This window comes from Molossus molossus, unplaced genomic scaffold (assembly GCF_014108415.1).
Source record: "Molossus molossus isolate mMolMol1 unplaced genomic scaffold, mMolMol1.p scaffold_m16_p_1, whole genome shotgun sequence".
Taxonomy (NCBI): Eukaryota; Metazoa; Chordata; class Mammalia; order Chiroptera; family Molossidae; genus Molossus; species Molossus molossus.
In genome coordinates, this window is record NW_023425344.1 from 9514530 (window position 1) to 9533551 (window position 19022).

Here is a 19022-nt window from a genome sequence, read left to right on the forward strand (position 1 = left end):
ATTATAGCTAAGAAGGCTTTTATATTTAAATCTTAAGTTTATCAATCAAATAACAAATGTAAATGTCATGAAGAATCATTCAGAAGAATAAAAAATGGCATTTTATATCAATGTTTAGTACAGTGTCTTCCTCACAGTAGGTACTGTTTAAATATTTGATTATTAAATCATCCTCTGCAAAATCTCTGCCTGTGCTTAGGAAACAGATCATTCTGCTTTACTTATCATTTATTATTTAGATAATGAATAGTGCTTATCAGTTTTCACTTCTTTTAGTTAGTAACCTGGTAGCTAACTATGTAAATTTTCTTTTCACAAAATACATTTTTAGTTAAGTGTTACTCTCAAATATTTAAAATATAGTCTATCACCTACGTATGCTCCTTATTATTCTAAGACCATGTACAAAGCATATTAACTTTCAAAATTAATAATAAAAGGGTGGCCGTAAGCAGTCACTAACTATTCACTGCATAGGTTGAGCTGTGGTGAAAGATACTGGATCAATCATGTCACCCTGCAAAACTGGATGCCATGTAGCTTTTTCTAACACTTTCTATGTTGTCCATATCTTTTTAAGGAAGATTATATCAGAGCAACCGGCTGGAACTCTGAAATACAAGTTAACATGACAAGTCACCCTATACACCTTAAGGATTTCCATTTTCCCCACATCATGCTTTAAGAAGATGTAAAAAGAGACTTAATACTGAATTATATAAGCACCGTCAATTTCCTTCTACATCTTTCAAAGTCAGATATCTTCATTAAAATTCATTTATTGAAAATTACCACTCACTTATCAAAAAAAAAAAATCTAAAATTCAACAAAAGAAATGTGTCAGCTCCTTTGGAACACTTTAAAATTTATATATTCCGAACCAGTTAAGATGAAAGAAATTTTAACATCCTAATAAAGTGCAAAAGATTTTAAATATTTTATCCCATTATGTAAATTATTTCAAAAAGTGAAAAAAATTACACACACAAAACAAGTAGGCAGATCATAAAAATGAACTGAGACCAACCTCCCCCACCCTATAACATCTATATACCCAAAAATAAATATAACAAATTAGGTCGTGAAGATTTATCCCTACAAGCATAACCTATGTTGAAATCATTCTGAACAATTCAAGTGCAACATACATATGTTTTCCTTATAAAAATAACTGCTATCTTATTACTTATTACTTTTCACAATATGTCCTATAAGCCTTAGGAAGTACAATACTGCACCTACAATAATATAACTGTACATTTAAAAAAAAATCTCAAACTCACTGCATCCATATAAGAAGCTAGTCCTTCACTATAGTGATCATACTTTGTTTCTGTACACTTAGCAACTAAAATTTTAGACATTCACTTCACCACTCCTTGATTATACATACACCAACGGCAACAAAGAGCAAAGAAATGCTCCAACTTAGCATTGCTATTTCAAGACACGAAAGGTCAACTTCTGCATCACCAATGTGATTCCAGAAATAAGACATGCTTACTCCTGTCTCTTCATATATATTTTAAGAAAATCTAATCTCCGAGAAATAGCAGATTTGTAACTTCTCTGCCTGCTGGTATGTAATTAAAGAAGAGACTCCTCCTCTGGTCTTCCTAGCTCCTGCCCATCGTTCTGCCTGAGAGAAACCCAATCGATCTTCCCACCATCTTAGGATGAATCGGGCTCAGACAACAATATTGGTGTAAAAAGACAAGTGCATAGAATCTGAACCATTTAAATGTTTTCCAGTTATAATACGGAGAGCTGAAATGCTTACTATATACTGAAGAGCAGCTTTTTATTCTTCTAATAATATCAGTCTCTACCAGTGAATATCAAATGCTCAAAAGGGCCCTCACTATACTCGGCAAAAGGATATGGAACAGGCCTATGGCAGAGTAGACAGGCTTAAAAATCAAAACAAAAATCAAGAAATGTTTATCTGATGATTGTTAGAAGTAGATTCAGAAATCAATCTTCAAAATGCTATAAGAATTTTAGTCATGTCTAAAGCACCTCATCACTCACCACCTTCCTCAATCTTCCATGATTTGTTTGGAATCAGACCCAGGATCCCTGAGGAGTTCACATAACCAAAGTCTTCCTTTTTCTACTGCATTTTATAAAGCTGTCCCACTAGAAAACTGTCTATCATCAATATATCTAGGACACCAATACATCTACATTGTTAATGAGTGCTATATCATTCTAGAGGAATTGCCCAAAACTATAAGAATTTTAGTGTTTCTACAACTTGTCATTTTGAAATGACTAAACTATTACATATCTCAAGAATATGGCAAAATGGATATTTGAAATATCTGTAAAAAAAAATTACTTTTAGAGAAGTTAATAAATGAAAACGTGATTTTTTATTTTTACCAAATATAAAGGACTAAATTGGAAAGTAAAATAGTTTGGTAATTAGACATCTAGAAAACTAAATAGAAACCCTAAAAATGATGCAAATTATTAAAATTTTTAAATCAATTCCTTCAAAATTCTCTCATTGTTAAAAGGCATTACCGTTAATGTTGTCACAGTAGTAAAAGTATTCATCATTTAGAGACGGACATGCTGAAACCAAATCCTGCAGGCCTGCACCAGTTACAGTAAGACAACCAGAAAGATTAAGGTGCTCCAAATAAGGCAGCCCTCCTCCCAGAGTCAAAACCCTGTAAGAGAAGCAATCCAGCAATTAGAACGCATTCGTCTACGAAAATTTATGAATTCCATTCCAATGGCCCACTGGACCACTATTAATAGACCTTCAATTAGATGAGAAAATTTTAAAATTTCCATAAAGCATGATAACTAATCTCATTCTTAGGCAGGGATACATGTAACTATATAAGAATAGTGTGTTTGCATATAATTTAAATTAAGATGGTTGTCAAACTAGGCTGTTTTAAGTTCTGTTAACTGCATCCCCAAGGTAACAACTAAGAAAATAACTTTTAAAAAATACAGACAGGGAGAAAAAAAAAGAATCAAATAGTACATTGTATACATAATTCTAAATGTAAATCAAACACTCCTAATAAAAGGCAAAGATTAGCAGACTGGATTAAAAAACATGATGCATCTATATACTTTCTGTAAGAGACCTCACTTTTCAGCAGTTCTCAACCTATGGGTCACGTGACCCCTTTGGGGGTTGAACGACCTTTTCACGGGGGTCACCTAAGACCACTGGAAAACACATATTTCCGATGGCAATTAATAACAGTAGCAAAATTACAGTTATGAAGCAGCAACAAAAATAATTTTATGGTTGGGGGTCACCAAAACACGAGGAAATGTATTAAAGGGTCGCGGCATTAGGAAGATTGAGAACCACTGCTTTAGATGCAAAAACACACAGAGGTTAAATATAAAAGCATGAGAAAACATATGCCATATAAACAGTAACAAAAAGAGAGTCAGGGGTGGCTATACTATTGTCCAGCAACAGGGACCTTAAATTTTTTAAAAAATGGTTACAAGATCCCTGGCGGTTTGGCACAGCAGTTAGAGCATTGGCCCACAGACCAATGGGTCCCAGAATTGATTCCCGGCAAGGGCACGTACCTCGGTTGTGGTTCATCCCCGGCCCTGGTTGGGTCATGCAGGAGGCAATCAGTAGATATGGCTCTCTCACATCAATGTTTCTCTCTCTCCCTTCCTCCCACTCTATCTAATGATAAACAGAAAGATATCCTCGGGTGAAGAATATAAAAATAAAAAAGGGTACAAGAGACAAAGGAGGGTATTATATATTGATATAAGGTTCACTAAACCAAGAAGATAAAACAATTATAAACATACAGACACCTGACAACAGAATCCCAAAATATATGAAACAAAATTGAAGGAAAAAACAGACAGTTCTACAAAAATAGTTGGAGACCAATACCCCATTTTCAGTAACACGGAACTAGACAAAAGGTCAATAGGAAAACAAAAAAACATAGAACTTGAATACCATAACCAGTTAGACCAAACAGACTTAGAACACTCCATCTAAGAACAGCAAAAGACACATTCTATCTCTCTAAGATAGACCACATAAAGCCACAAACAAGTTTTAATAAATTTAAAAAGGTTGAACTTATACAAAGTATATTTTCCAGTCACACTGGAATCAAACTACCAATCAGTTAACAGAAAGAAAACTGGAAACTCACTAATATATAGACATTAAACAATCCACTATTGACCAACCAATAGGCTAAAAAAAAATTAAAAATCACACGTACACACACACACACACACACACACACACACACTGAGTTGAATAGAAACAAAAACACAATAAATCAAAGCTACTGGGATGCAGCATAAACAGAGCCAAGAGCAAAATTTAATTTAAACACCAACATTAAAAATGACAATCTTAAATCAATAACCTAACTGAACACCTTAACAAATTAGAAAAAGAGCAAACTAAACCAAAAGCTAGAAAAGGAAAGACATAATAAAGATTAGAACAAATATTAAAAAAAAAAAAAAAGAAAAATCAATGAGATAAAAAATTGGTTCTTTAAAAAGGTCCAAAATTTCATATCTTGCTAGACTTTCTAAGAAAAAAAGAAAGAGGGCTCAAATTATCAAAGTCAGAAATGAGATTTGGAACACTACCACCAATTTTACAGAAACAGAAAAAATTATAAAATAGTATCATAAACAATTATATTGCCAAGAAAATGTATTATCTGTATGAAATGAACAAATTCCCTAAAGACCCAAAAAGTGTCAAAAAATTGGAACAGGCCTCTATAACAAGTAAGGAGACTGAATTAGTAATTTTGAAAACCTCCCAACTAAGCAAAAATCAGACGGCTTCACTGGTGAATTCTACTAAACATTTAAAGGAGAATTAACAATAATACTATAGTGTCTGATGGTTACTACATTTTTCAGGTGATCACTTGTAAGGTATATATAAATGTCTAATCACTATATTGTACACCTGAGTCTGATGTAATATTGTATGCCAACTGTAATTAAACAATTAAAATAATTTTTTAAACTCTTTCTCAAACTCTTCCAAAACACTAAAGGAAAAGAAAGAAGGCTTCCTACTCATTCTATGAGGCCAGTATTACCCTGATACCAAAGCCAGACAAAAGCACAAGAAAAAAACTACAGGCCAAATCCCTCATAAATATTGATGCTGAAATCCTCAACAAATACTAGCAAACTAGAATCCAGGAGCATATTAAAAGAATTATACACCATGACCAAATGGGTTTTCCCCCAGGAATGCAATGGTGGTTCAACATATGAACATCAATCAACTTAATACACTGTAACACACCATGTTAACAGAATGAAGGTGTGAGAAAACATATAATCATCTCAACTGATACAGAAAAAGCATTTAACAAAATCAAACACCTTTCAATGATAAAAACACTCAATGAACTTGGACCAGAAAAGAATTTCCTCAACATGATAAAGGTCATATATGGAAAACCCACATTTAACATACTCAATGGTAAAAGACCAAAACCTTTCTCCCTAAGATTAGGAACATGGTAAGGATGTCCACTAAGGATGCTTCCATTTACTCTAATACTGGAAGTTCTAGCCAGAGCAATTAGACTAGAAAAATAAAGCAATCGATAAATAACATCCAGATTGGAAAGGGAAAAGTAAAATTATCTGTTTGTATATGACATGATCTTATATATAGAAAATGCTAAAGAATTCACAAAAACATTAGAATAAATTCTGTAAAGTAACAGGATATAAAAATCAACATGCAAAAATTTCTATACACTAGCAATGAAGAATCTGAAAAGAAAACTTAAAAACCAATTCCATTTACAATAGCATCAAAAAAATTAAAATACTTAAGAATGATTTTAACCAAGGCAAAACATTGCTAAAAAAAAATTAAAGATATGAAAACAAGGACTCAAACAAAATACTTGTACGCCTATGTTTACAGCAGCATTATTCACACCTAAAAGGTAGAAACAAACCAAGTGTCTATCAATGATGACATCAATAATAACAAACAAAATGTGGTAATATTTTTCAGCTATAAGAAGAAATGAAGTTCTGATACATGCTACAACATGGCTGAGCCTTGAATACATTATGTAAGTGAAATAAGCTAGACACAAGGACAAGTATTATATGTTTCTACTTATATGATGTATCTATGATGTAAAATGCAAATAACATAGAGACAGAAAGTAAAATAGAAATTACCAGAAGCTGGGAGAGGTGGGAGGTTAAGGAGTTATTGTTTGATAGTTACAGTGTTTCTGTCTTGATGATGATCAAGTTTTGGAAATGATGGTGAAGTTTATACAATGTTGTAAAATGTACTTAATGTCACTTAAAAATGGTTAAAATGGTAACCTTTATGATATATATATTTTCTCATGATTTTTAAAAGATACATACAGCCCTGGCTGGTGTGCTCAGTAGTTAGAGCATCGGCCTGCACACCATATGGTCACAGGCTCAATTCCCAGTCAAGGGTATGTCCCTGGGTTGCAAGTTCGATCCCTGGCCCTGGTCTCAACATATGTGATAGGCAACCAATCGACGTGTCTCTATCACATGGATGTTTCTTCCCCCTCTCCACCCCCTTCTACTCTCTCTGAAAATCAATGGAACAAAAAGAAAAAAAAAACACAGATGCATACAATCCCTGAAACAAACACTAAATAAATGAGGTATCAGTAAATAGTACAGATAAAATAAATACTGAAAGTACTTAATAAATCTAAAACAAGTCAGGAAGAGACAAAATAAGAATAAAAAAAAAAAGATGAAACAAGGGGAAAACAAACAGCAAGATAGTAAGCATAAATCTAGCCATATTAATTCCACTAAATGTAAATGGTCTAAACAAATCAACTAAATAACAGAGAATATTCAACTGGATCAAAAAAAGCAAGACCCAACTATATGTATGCTGTCTGTAAAAATTTAAGGAGCAGTTGCCTTGGGGTTCAAGGAGAGAAAGAATAGCTTGTACCAAAAAATTAATGGCAATGTGAGGGGGCCAAAGAGGTTGGGGATTTACATTAAGAGTCTATTTTTATTCAATCACAGCCAAGATTTATTTTATTTCATTTCTATGAAAACCTTAAAAAGTGACATTAACACTACACACAACATTATCTGTTCCTTATGGCTTCTATTTAGTTTGAAACGTAACGCAGAAGGATACACTGAATGCTCCCAACTAGCACTTCTGTTCCCGTAAGTTGAGCTCTTTTGTTTCCGTAAGATGAGTTGCTTACATGAACTGTATTTGTTCTCTAACCTATTGACACCACTTGTACTTAGAGTTAGAACTGGTTAATTGAAATACTTTTTAAACCAACATAATGAATGCAAATTAACTATTTCTACATATTAAATTTGTGCTTTCTATTTTGCTAGTTTTTTCCATAGAAAATATACAAAAAATTACTAACTTCATTCTGATCTCTAATCAAAAATGCTTCTTTTCAAGGCCTTTCCTGTCCATGAAATAAAAAGCATCCTCAGTATTCTTTAGCCTGTAACCCTAGTTTATTTTTCTTCAGAATACTGAGTTTGATATTATGTTTTTTATCTGTTTCTACCAATAAATTATAAACTCTATGAAAGCAGGAAATTTGTCTGGCTCCCTAGTTATTACAACAGGGCAAGTCATATAGTAGGTGCTCAATAAATATCTAAATGATTCCGAAAGATTCCTTCAACCTGAGTAAAATGAGACCATCTGTACTCAGATTTCAGACTTTTTTTACTAGCTACCAGTCCAAATAATATCATGTAAGATAGTTCCTGTGTTTCTCCCATCCCCAATGAATTTTGCCCTGGATTCAAACTCTGTCACAGCCTGGTCTCCCACTATTCACTACAACCAAACTGGATACCAAGTCTCCTCTGAACACTCCCCATCAAGTTCAATGTCATCAGCTAAAGAACATACTTGAAAAGAGAAACTATTAATTAGGCTTTATGCTGACTGAATTTTCACTGTTTTAATATATCTGACACCCAATCATTAAAAAGCCTTAAATTTCAAGTCTATTAGAAGACAAAACAGAAAACATATAATGTTTCCAATAATCAAAAAATTATTGTACATTATTAATGCTGAGAACAACCATAACTGTGTGCTCAAGTGACCCCCTGCTTGGAATCACCCCTTCTCCCACTGCCACCTATCAAAATCCTTCAACTTTCTTCAAGGTTCAGTTCCGTGCCATCTCTTCATTACATTTTCTGATCATTCACTTTCTTCTTTGATCCCCACAGAATCTTTATTCAAAATCCCTTAAAGAATGTACACACAAAAAACCAACCAACAGAATATGGTATACATATTTCCTTCTCTATTACAAGTAAAAATTCTTATCTTATTCCTGTTTACATCCATTAAAGTACCACAGAAAAGTTGCAGGCTTCTGCTAAGTATTTATTAAACTTTAAAGTTATGTTCTTCCATGTATCACAAAGTGTCTGAACGGACCGAAAACTTCATGTGGAAGTTATGTTGTTCCGCCACTTGAAAGTGGGACAAACCTTGGTTAACTCTTCTGGATAAATAAATCAGCTAGAAGGCATGACATTTAGATTCAAAATTTTATATTCCACTTGAGAATGAGAACATACCCACTTCCTAATACTCTGCAAGGGATTACTTACCTGAGACCGTGGTCTGTGATCTGATAACACCCAGACAGACTGAGAAACAGAAGTACACGTCCAGTCTCTTGATCAGATTTTTCACTCCCAGAGTAGATAAAGTCTTTTTCCCTAAGCAATCTAGTCCTTGATGCTTTTCCACACAACGCAGAGGACTCTGGGAGTGCTGACATAGTTCTTAGAGCTGTTCCTGTACAACAAAATGAATGACCACAATATGCAAAGGCTGGAGAAGCACAATGCTGCTGCCAACAGACACTAGTCCTTAGTCCAACAATGTCCTTACTGTAACAGCCAGAGGAGGAACTACTTAAGTTGGATGCTGTTTCCATTACACAAAGACTTTCCACATTTCTATGTCTCCATTCTACAGCATCTTCAATATCAGCCAGATCTTCAGCATCTAACATCCACACATAAGGAGAATTGAAATTTTCAGAAGAAACAGACTTAGTCCAGGGGTGTTCATTATCTATTTCTTCTCCAATGCCCTTGTTAGTTAAATCATGCAAACCAGCATACTGCCTGGTGGACCGCATGGTGACGTCTTTATTTTCCAATGCAGTCGAAGTGATTTTGCTTGCAGAAGTTTTCAAAAGGCCACTCTGATGAGATGTCAGAATTCCAAGAGCTCTAGAAATCTTCTCTAGAGCTACATCTGTGATTTTTTCACATCCAGACAGATCAAGATGCCGAAGACTCTGGCAGCATCCAAGCCAAGACCAACTATAATTAAGAAGTAACAAGACTATTAGTAGATATTGTTAAACTCTTCAAAAGCATTTGACTGTGCATAAGTACATAAAAAATAAAAATACTTTAAATTTAATATAATCAAACATTTACTGAATATATATTGTCAGGTGCTATTTTAGATACTAGAGATACAAAAATACAGTAAGAGAAATAAGGAACTAAGAGTAACCTAACAGAAGGGTAGGAAAGGAGAAGACTTCGTTTATTTTACTGAAAAGTAACCAGTAAAGGTAAAGCTGTACACACATAAAAAAAAGAGAGAGAATAACTAATGATTCATGCAGGAAGGTTCAGAAGAAACAAGCTCTAGGAATTGGTAGAGCATTAGCTTTAGCCAGAGAAGAGCGCACCTCTCCCTCTGAGATAGGAAGAGAGGTGCTGATATAAATGCCAGGATTTAAAAAAGGACAGTGACATAGACTAAGAAGGAAATTGGTGGCACTCAAAGAAATAAAATCTGTGAAGAATGTACCTTGAATAAAATGTTATTTCAGAATACACATGAAGAATGTAAGGGGAAGCTTTGCCAAAGAGTACTCGGAACCAACTAAAATTGAAAACATCTTAAAAACAGCCCTGGCCGGTTTGGTTCAGCGGTTAGAGTGTCGGCCTGCGGTCCTGAGAGACCCGGGTTCGGTTCCCGCTAAGGGCGCGTACCTCGGTTGCAGTTTGTCCCAGGCCCTGGTCGGTTGTGCGGGTGGCAGCCACTCGATGTGTTCCTTTCACATTGATGTTTCTCTCTCGCTCTCTGTTCCTCTCTCTCCCTCCCACTCTACCTGAACAAAAAATGGAAAAATGTCCTCGGGTAAGGATAAAAACAACAACAACAACAAAAAAAAACATGAGTGCACAGCAAGGCTCAGAGGCCTAGACACAGTACAGGATTATAAAAATGATAGGATGATACACACTGGAGTTTTGGATCAGCTGGGACCAAAGAGGCAAAGAATTGGAGGTGCTACCAAGTTACAGCCATACATGACAGAGTTGACAATAAAAAACAATGGTATGATTAAACTATAATTATGTAAATGAGGACCTACAGAACAATCCTATGGATTCATGGTTAGAAATCTTATTTAAATATTCAAAACGACAAACCTGTCAAAGGCAGAATCCGAAATGTCAGTCTGGGTAAGATCCAGATGCTCCAGGCTAGGACACAGCTCTAAAATCTGCCTCACCTAAAGGGAAAAGCACCCCTGTGAAGATCTACACACTCCCGATAGATAAGAGGCAGACAACTTTAAGTAACATAAACCAGAGGTTCTCAAACATTTGTGCATGCAAAAATCACTTCAAATCTGCATTGCTAATATATATATATATATATATATATATATATATATATTCTGGGCTCAAACCCCAGAGAAACTGTTTTAGTAACTGTGACTTCAGACCCAGGAAATTTACATTTTTAAGGACTACCCAAGGAGATTCTGATGCAGGACGACACAAGATACATTTTTATAAAACAGATTTAATCTCACTTGCCCTTCTGACCATGCCTTATATATTATAAAGAATCATATAAAACTAGACTTCATCACTTAACATCTGTAAAACTAAATTGTTTAACCTCTCCTAGTCGCTGTATAATGTGTAGACAATGATATCTATGCAGAAGGATTACTGTGAGAACTGAAATGAAACAGTGTAAAAGTCAGCAGTGTATGCCTACCCATGCTTACTCTCGTGGGTAAGGTTCCCCCCCCCCCCTTAATTAAACTCAGGAATAAATAAACCAAATTTAGATCACTGCTAATTTCTGTCAATACCCAAACTAGTGCTAATTTATACATACCATTTTGCTGGAAACTGCAGAGCTGTATGCTAATACTAAAGTTTTTACAGAAGTGCCAACATACGGCAGAACATTATGAATTAAGCCATGGAGCAAACGTTTTTCCATTTGTGCAATGCTGATAGCAATCGATTCTTCTGCAGACTCTTCTGTAAAATGAAATGAAGAGTCTAAGAACTTGATATGCTAATTATAATTAGGCTACTCAAGGAATCACCAAATCATTAAATACAAAATACTTTTTGCTATCCTTAAACTCCCTTATGTATGCAAAGCAAGCTAAATGGACAAGGTCTTACTCTCCAAGACTTAATATTTAACTGGTCTGGCTTCAACTAAAACAAGGCAAAAGAAGAGAAAAGAAAAGTTTTACAATGAGAATAAAGGGAAGGTATTATTTTTTTCCCATATAAGGTACTTGAAGGCACTGAAAACAGTTTTAGAAAAAAAATTTGACTACTTGAAGAGTATTAGGTGTTCTTCAAGAGAATATAGGACATCAAAAGAAAAATGAGCCATAATAAAAGTACCATTCGTTATTTTACCTAAATAAAAGGGACAAAGAGCTGAAAGAGATTTGAAACAATTATGTCAGCCTGATCATAATAAATCAAGCAGGTAAAATACTTTAGGGTTTTTAAGAAGTTAAAAATGAGCATGGCTATTGCTTTTTGCTTAATAATTTCTATAGAGCTCAGATGTTTACAACAGGATGCACTACTGTAACAACAACAGAAACCAAACTTCAATTTGATACAAGGCAAGAAACACACTACACTAAAAAAGAATGAACTAATAATTTTATCACCTTTCTTGGGGTGCTATTGCTAGGCTTGCCTAAAGACCTAACTTTTTAAAATTAATTAATTAAAATCCTCACCTGAGGATATTTTTCCATTTATTTTCAGATGGGGGGGGGGGGTTGGGCATTGATGTGAGAGAGACACATCCAAGGGCCGACACTCTAACAGCTGAGCCAAACCGGCCATGGCTAATTTTTATTTTCTTATTGTTTTTTGAGACAGAAAAAGAGAGAGAGAAACATATTTGTGAGAGAGACAGATTGATCGGCTGTCTCCTGCACACCCTGCACTGGGGATTGAGCCCACAACCGGACATCTGTCCTGACCAGTAATCTAACCGGGACTTCTCAGTCCATAGGATGATGCTCAATCCACTGAGCCAAACTGGCCAGGGCTGAAGACCTAACTTAAATGTCTCTAAATATAAAAAAAGTTTAACCAAGTAAGTTAAGGAAGTCTCATTAGACACACACAGAGAACAGTGTAGCTGACAAAAGAAATAGAAGCAGAAAGAACAATTCTGAATGTAACTAATGGTTCCATGTTCATAGATGTTCTCCTAAATTCCTCCTTTAGACAAGACATATATATTTAACATGGGGATAAAAATGACTTTCAGTTAATCCTATTTATTTTACTATAATTTTATTGCCAAATGATATTTCTTTCTGTGGCCCTCCCTATCTAAATGTGTACTGTTTGCCATAAAATCTTTAAAAAATTAAACATTCTATGAAGAACATTAACTTTCATACAAGACTGGTAAGGATAGCTAAGCTAGAAAAGCACTAACATATATGGTATATCCAAAGTTTAGGATTCACTAAATAACTGAACAGACATATAATATTATCTTATAAAGGCCTTAACATTATAGCCTTAATTTTTCCCTTTCAATGTGTAAGAAAACAATAGCCTTAACTTTGGCTATCTTTAAGTGTTGAAACAAACACAATTTGGTAAAAGCCTTTAAAACTCAACATGGGTATTATGAATTAATTTTTCAGAACAGATAAATCAAGTCTTTCCTAAGAAGACATCTGCATACAGACCTTACCTCATTGAGGTCTTTGCTCAAATTTCTCAGGGGACCTTACTGAATCACTCTATTTAAAATATTAACTTTTCTCTCTTCCTAGTACTCTTGCCCTTCTTTTTCTCCACAGCACTTGACACTAATACAGTATATATTTTGCCTGCATTTATTATCTGCCTACTCTCTCCAAATTTTAAGCTAAACAAGGCCAGAGATGTTTCTTTCCCCATTTTGTGCACTATTAATGCCATGCTGGGAAAGTACCTGCACTGGGTAAGCACATCACCAAATCTAACTGGAACAGACCTTTCTTCCTTATGTAGCACCTTCCAAAGGTTCGAAACTAGAGTGAAATGTAGCACCTTCATTCCATACAAATAAACTTGCTGCCGAAAGAATAATTTTTATAGTCCTTGCTTATCACATGTTTACTTCTTCTTCCAGACCAGCTCGCTATTTTTTAAGTGGGCAATTTATAAATAAAAATTTCCTGTATGTTCAGTTTAACCAAATAGAACATATATGTTCAGTTTAACCAAGTAGAACAATATCTGTTAATTTTTTTATTTCATCATCTTTTAGTATTATCTGAATAATATCTAAGACAAACTTTGTTTTTCTCCTTTCCCAAACAGCATCTTCTGCATCTCTTTTAAAATGCATTTCTTATTATATGCTTTGAATTAAGGATCATGTACTCTAAATTGTTCTCACCTATGAGTACTTTAGGGGTAAAGTCTTATTCACCCATGAATTCTTCCACAGGGCTTACCAAATGGCTACACTAGTCCCTTACTTTGCGAAGAATTTTCATACAGATTACTTCTCAATTCCACAGCCATGGGAAGCAAGTGCTATGACTGTTCACAAATGAAAAAACAGATTCACGTAGGGAGGATAAATGGTGAGGGAAGGAGACTTGACTTGGGGTGGTGAACACACAATATATAGATGATGTAACTATAGAATTGTATACCTGATGCCTATATAATTTTATTAACCAATGTCACCTCCATAAATTCAAGTTAAAAAAAAGAATAGACAAAACAGACTCAACAGCTTCATGCTCCTTACTCTGGGCCACAGATGACTGGATAAATACAACTGAACTGATCAGACAAGCATATTTAAAAACATTGTAAACTGCAAAGCACTATAATGAATGTACATTATTTAAATAAGAACAGCCATAATTTTATGATTTTTAAAGTGTTTAAATATAAAAACATGAGAAACCCTATACACATTTTTTAAATTAATTCAAATAGAATACATTTAAAATATGCTGATTATTCCTTCAAAGTTTAAAAAGTAGTAGGCCTGGGGAGAGGCCCGTGGGCGGGAGGCAGCCAGTGGCCAAAGGTGTGCTGAAGCCCCCGCTTCCCCCCCCTCCCCAGGCCCTTTACCAACTCTTGGGCACGGCCCAGCAGGCAAGGATGGCCGGGGTCTCCTGGAGGCCTCGCGCCCGGAGCCGTCCGGGGGCTTGGCCGGGGTGTGGAGCCCGTGGCTACGCTCCCCGGCTCCTTCCTCTCCCGCTGGGAGCTGGCAGCAGCAGGGCCGGGCAGGGGAATGGCACCCAGGGGAGGAGGGGTGGTGGGGGCAGGGAGGGAGGCGGCTGGGCACCGGTTGGGCCGCCATGGACAAGGCGGTCACCAAGGAGCTGGACCTGTGGGTCGAGCAGCTGAACAAGTGTAAACAGCTGAACGAGAATCAAGTGCGGGCGCTGTGAGAAAAGGCTGAAGAAATTTTAACAAAAGAATCAAATGTGCAAGAGGTTCGTTGTCCTGTTACCATCTGTGGAGATGTGCAAGGTCAATTCCATGATCTCAGGGAACTCTTTAGAATTGGAGGGAAATCACCAGATACAAACTATCTGTTCATGGGCGACTATGTAGACAGAGGTTATTATTCAGTGGCATTAAAGGTGCGTTATCCAGAACGTATTACAATATTGAGAGGAAACTTTGAAAGCCGACAAATTACCCAAGTACATGGCTTTTATGATGAATGCCTACGAAAGTATGGAAATGCCAATGTTTGGAAATATTTTACAGATCTATTTGACTATCTTCCACTTACAGCTTTAGTAGATGGACAGATATTCTGCCTCCATGGTGACCTCTCTCCATCCACAGATACACTGGATCATATAAGGGCCCTGGATCATTTACAAGAAGTTCCACATGAGGGCCCAATGTGTGATCTGTTATGATCAGATCCAGATGATCGTGGTGGACGGGGTATTTCACCAGGTGGTGCTGGCTATACATGTGGACAAGACATTTCTGAAACATTTAATCATGTCAATGGTGGCACCCTGGTTTCTCGCCTCACCAACTTGTAATGGAGAGATACAAGTGGTGTCATGATCGGAATGTGGTAACCATTTTCAGTGCACCCAATTACTGTTATCGTTGTGGGAACCAGGCTGCTACCATGGAATTAGATGACACTTTAAAATATTCCTTCCTTCAGTTTGACCCAGCACCTCGTCGTGGAGAGCCTCATGTTACCCGGCGCACACCAGACTACTTCCTATAAATTCCTCCTGGGAAAACCTGCCTTTGTATGTGGAAGTATACTGGCTTTTTAAATATATATATACATACACACACACACATACATATATGCATATGTGTATGTGTGTATATATATATGTGTGTGTGTGTGTGTGTATATATATATATATATATATAGAAACAAAACAAGCAATAGTAACCTAAGTGCATCTGTAACAAATTGGGATCTGTCTTAGCATTAAACTGTATCATGAACCAAAATGTGCCATACTAAAGATGAGCACTGAGACTGAAATTTAATACAGTTCTACATCAATCTGTCTTAACAGTTTGCCTGCTATATTTGTAGTAACCATTTTCCTCTGGGCTGTTCAAGCAAAAAACGTAACTAACCCCTTCATCTCCTTTTGCACTTATTTGGAAATTTTAGTTATAGTGTTTAACTGGCATGGATTAATAGAGTTGGAGTTTTATTTTTAAGGAAAATTCACAAGCTAACTTCCACTTAATCCATTACCCTTTATTTTATTGAAATGTATAATTAACTGAAGAAAAAATTCTTCTTGGGAGTATGTTGTCATAACATTTAAAGAGATTCCCCTCCATTTAAACTAAATACTGTTTTATGTTGGTCTGCACATTTCTGTATATTTGTCATGACAGTGCTTGCATCCTATTTGGTATATTGAGCAAATAAAATTTTCATTTTAAACAAAAAAATAAAAATAAAAATAAAAAGTAGCAGGCTTAAAAACAATAGTTTCTATAGAAAATATAAAATATATAAATGTTAATACCTAAGTATTTACTTGTTTAGTACAGTATTAATTATTAAAGCATCATGTAATCATTTTATTTCCAAACAGCTTACCAGATTCATCTACATCGGCATCTTCGTCCCATTCCTGAAAAGCACGACTTTCATCTTTTCTATTTTTCACCCATTCCTCATCAGGTTCAGTATCAAGTTCACTTGCTGGGCCACTATACCAGTCACCTACTCAACAAATAAAAAGAACAAAATAAGATTAGATTGGCTACCATTACAAAAAAAATAACATATTTATAATAAAAATCTCTGCACACAGAAAATATGAGCCCTAGGCAATGGGCTAGCGATTGTTAAAAATATCAATTATGGTTAAAAAATTACACTTAAATAAGCAAAGACTTCAATTTAGGACATACTAAAAAGAATGAAAAATAATTATCAATAATCTTACCAGCAATTTTAGAGTCACTGAAAACAACCTAACTTTTTCCCCTACAGTTGCTTCGCACTGGCTAAGGCAATATCCCCATTAGGATGATAGCTAATAAAGAAAAGGCACCCTGGCCGGTTTGGCTCAGCGGTTAGAGCATCGGCTCGCAGACCGGAGAGTCCCGGGTTCGGTTCTTGCTAAGGGCATGTACCTCAGTTGCAGTTTGTCCCTGGGTGGCAATGGGTCAATGTCTCTCTCTCTCTCACATCAAGGTTTCTCTCTCTCTCTTCCTCCCTCTCTCCTTCCCGCTCTATCTGAAGATAAATGCAAGTGTCCTCGGGTGAGGATTAAAAAAAAAAAAAAGAAAAGGCAGCCAAGACTTTCTGCTGAGTAGTGAATTAGTCAGCAATTCAGAAGGAGGTAGGAACAGAAGTAAAAGGGAAAGATCAGGTAAAGTAAATCATAAATTTAAAGATCCTGGAGAATATACTGCATTTAAATTTTATTACTGTGAAGTGAGAGACAGAGCCGAATTACTTTACTAAACTCCCAACATTACATCTAAATTAGGGTTTCTCAACCTCAACACTACTGATATTCTGGGCTGGGGAGCCTTGGTTGCAGGGGCTTGTCCCATGCATTATAGGTGTTTAGCAGCAACCATGGCCTCTACCTACTGAAGACCATTATGTATACATTCCCACCAACGGGACAAACAAAAATGTCTCCAGACATTTTAAAACATCCCTTTAAGGAGTGTTAATCTGAGTGAGAACAATTGGAAATAAATACTATAAATAAATAAAAACCATTTCCATTGGAACTTTTTAAGCATATTGAAATAGAAAAAAGAAACATATTAAGATCCACTTAACTTCACAGAAGTCGAGCATAGCACATCACATTTGATCTTTATATTAAATACCTACATTACATATTAATTCCTAATAACTATTCATAATTCAAAATATAGCTAAGCAAAATAAGCATTTAAAACACTCATATTTGTCGTTTGACTTTCATTATCCTACACCTAAAAGAAAACAATTATGCCATATAAAAATATTAATTCTGATCATTTAGATCATATAAGCCCACCCACTATTCCAAATAGCTTTTACTAAAAATATGTTAAATATCTAACAAGAGCATATTTTTAGTGTTACATATTAATGTAAAAAAATAAAACTTTTAAATCACATTCATAATTAAATTATGTGAGAAATGTATATTTTCATGTCAAAGTGACAAATTATAGAAAACTAAGAATAACTTAATATAAATTTTGAGATTAATATGCACCTAGAAATTATTTTAATTCAGTAACAAAAAATATATATGTGCAATAGTCGCTGCATTTATCCCGTGATTACATTATATATACTAACGAAAAGAAATTTTCTTTAATTGTTCACATGTAGAAAAGTAACCACATGAAATTAATTAACATAAAATTTTGATTTACTGAATGAGATATTACTAATCACACAAATAAAATGCTAAAGACAAAAACAGATGGTTATTTTGAGTCACTACTAAACAGCAACCATGATGGTGCCTCATCATTATATTTTATATAATTTATTCTGTACTTTTTAAATACTGAAATAATCTAATTATGTAAAGCTGTTCTGACACCCTATCAATTTTATTTCTAACCTTTGTTATGGAAAATTTCAAACATAGTCAAAAGTGGAAAGAAATAACATTTAAAAAGTAGCATAATGAATAACCATGTACTCATCACCCATCTTCAACAATGGTCAACATTTTGCCAATTACTTTGCATTCTCTCTCCAACTATTTTTTCCTGATTACTTTAAAGGAAATTACAAACATCACATAATTCACCCATGAATAGTTCATTCAGCTTTGCTAGCTTCTCCAAAATGCATACAAAGAACATTTTCTAACTGTGAAATCTACTTTTACTCAACATCTCAGTTTCCGTCCCTAGCCTTGCTTATGAGTATTTATTAAAAATATAAAATAAAAGACTGAAATATTTTTTAAACAAACTAGAAGTCCCATTCACATACCTCTGGCCCAGTGAACAGGATAAAGATGTTTCCAAAGCGATCCAGTCTTTGCCAGCTGAGACCATTTGGTGCTCACTTGACTGCATCTACATAATTCTTGAGGATTAAGATAACTGAAAATTGACAGCATTACCTCAGGAGGAAGATGGGTTATACCTGTGGATCGTTCTGACACTTCCGCTTCTGAAATAAAAAAGAAAACTTTAGCATTAT

General features: G+C 35.1%; 1 protein-coding gene and 1 pseudogene across 2 annotated transcripts in view; one reads left to right on the forward strand and one right to left on the reverse strand.

Moving 5' to 3' along the window:
* FBXL5 (F-box and leucine rich repeat protein 5) overlaps positions 1-19022 on the reverse strand; it is a 59279-nt gene that overhangs the window by 4074 nt on the left and 36183 nt on the right. For both annotated transcript variants that reach the window (XM_036279343.1, XM_036279336.1), the window contains exons 5-10: positions 18810-18992; positions 16440-16565; positions 11211-11359; positions 10508-10590; positions 8651-9376; positions 2531-2679 (exon numbers count right to left, since the gene is read on the reverse strand). In XM_036279343.1, coding sequence (XP_036135236.1) covers positions 2531-2679; positions 8651-9376; positions 10508-10590; positions 11211-11359; positions 16440-16565; positions 18810-18992 — 1416 coding nt within the window. The remainder of the gene's footprint in view (positions 1-2530; positions 2680-8650; positions 9377-10507; positions 10591-11210; positions 11360-16439; positions 16566-18809; positions 18993-19022) is intronic.
* On the forward strand, positions 14686-15636 carry LOC118641792 (annotated as a pseudogene).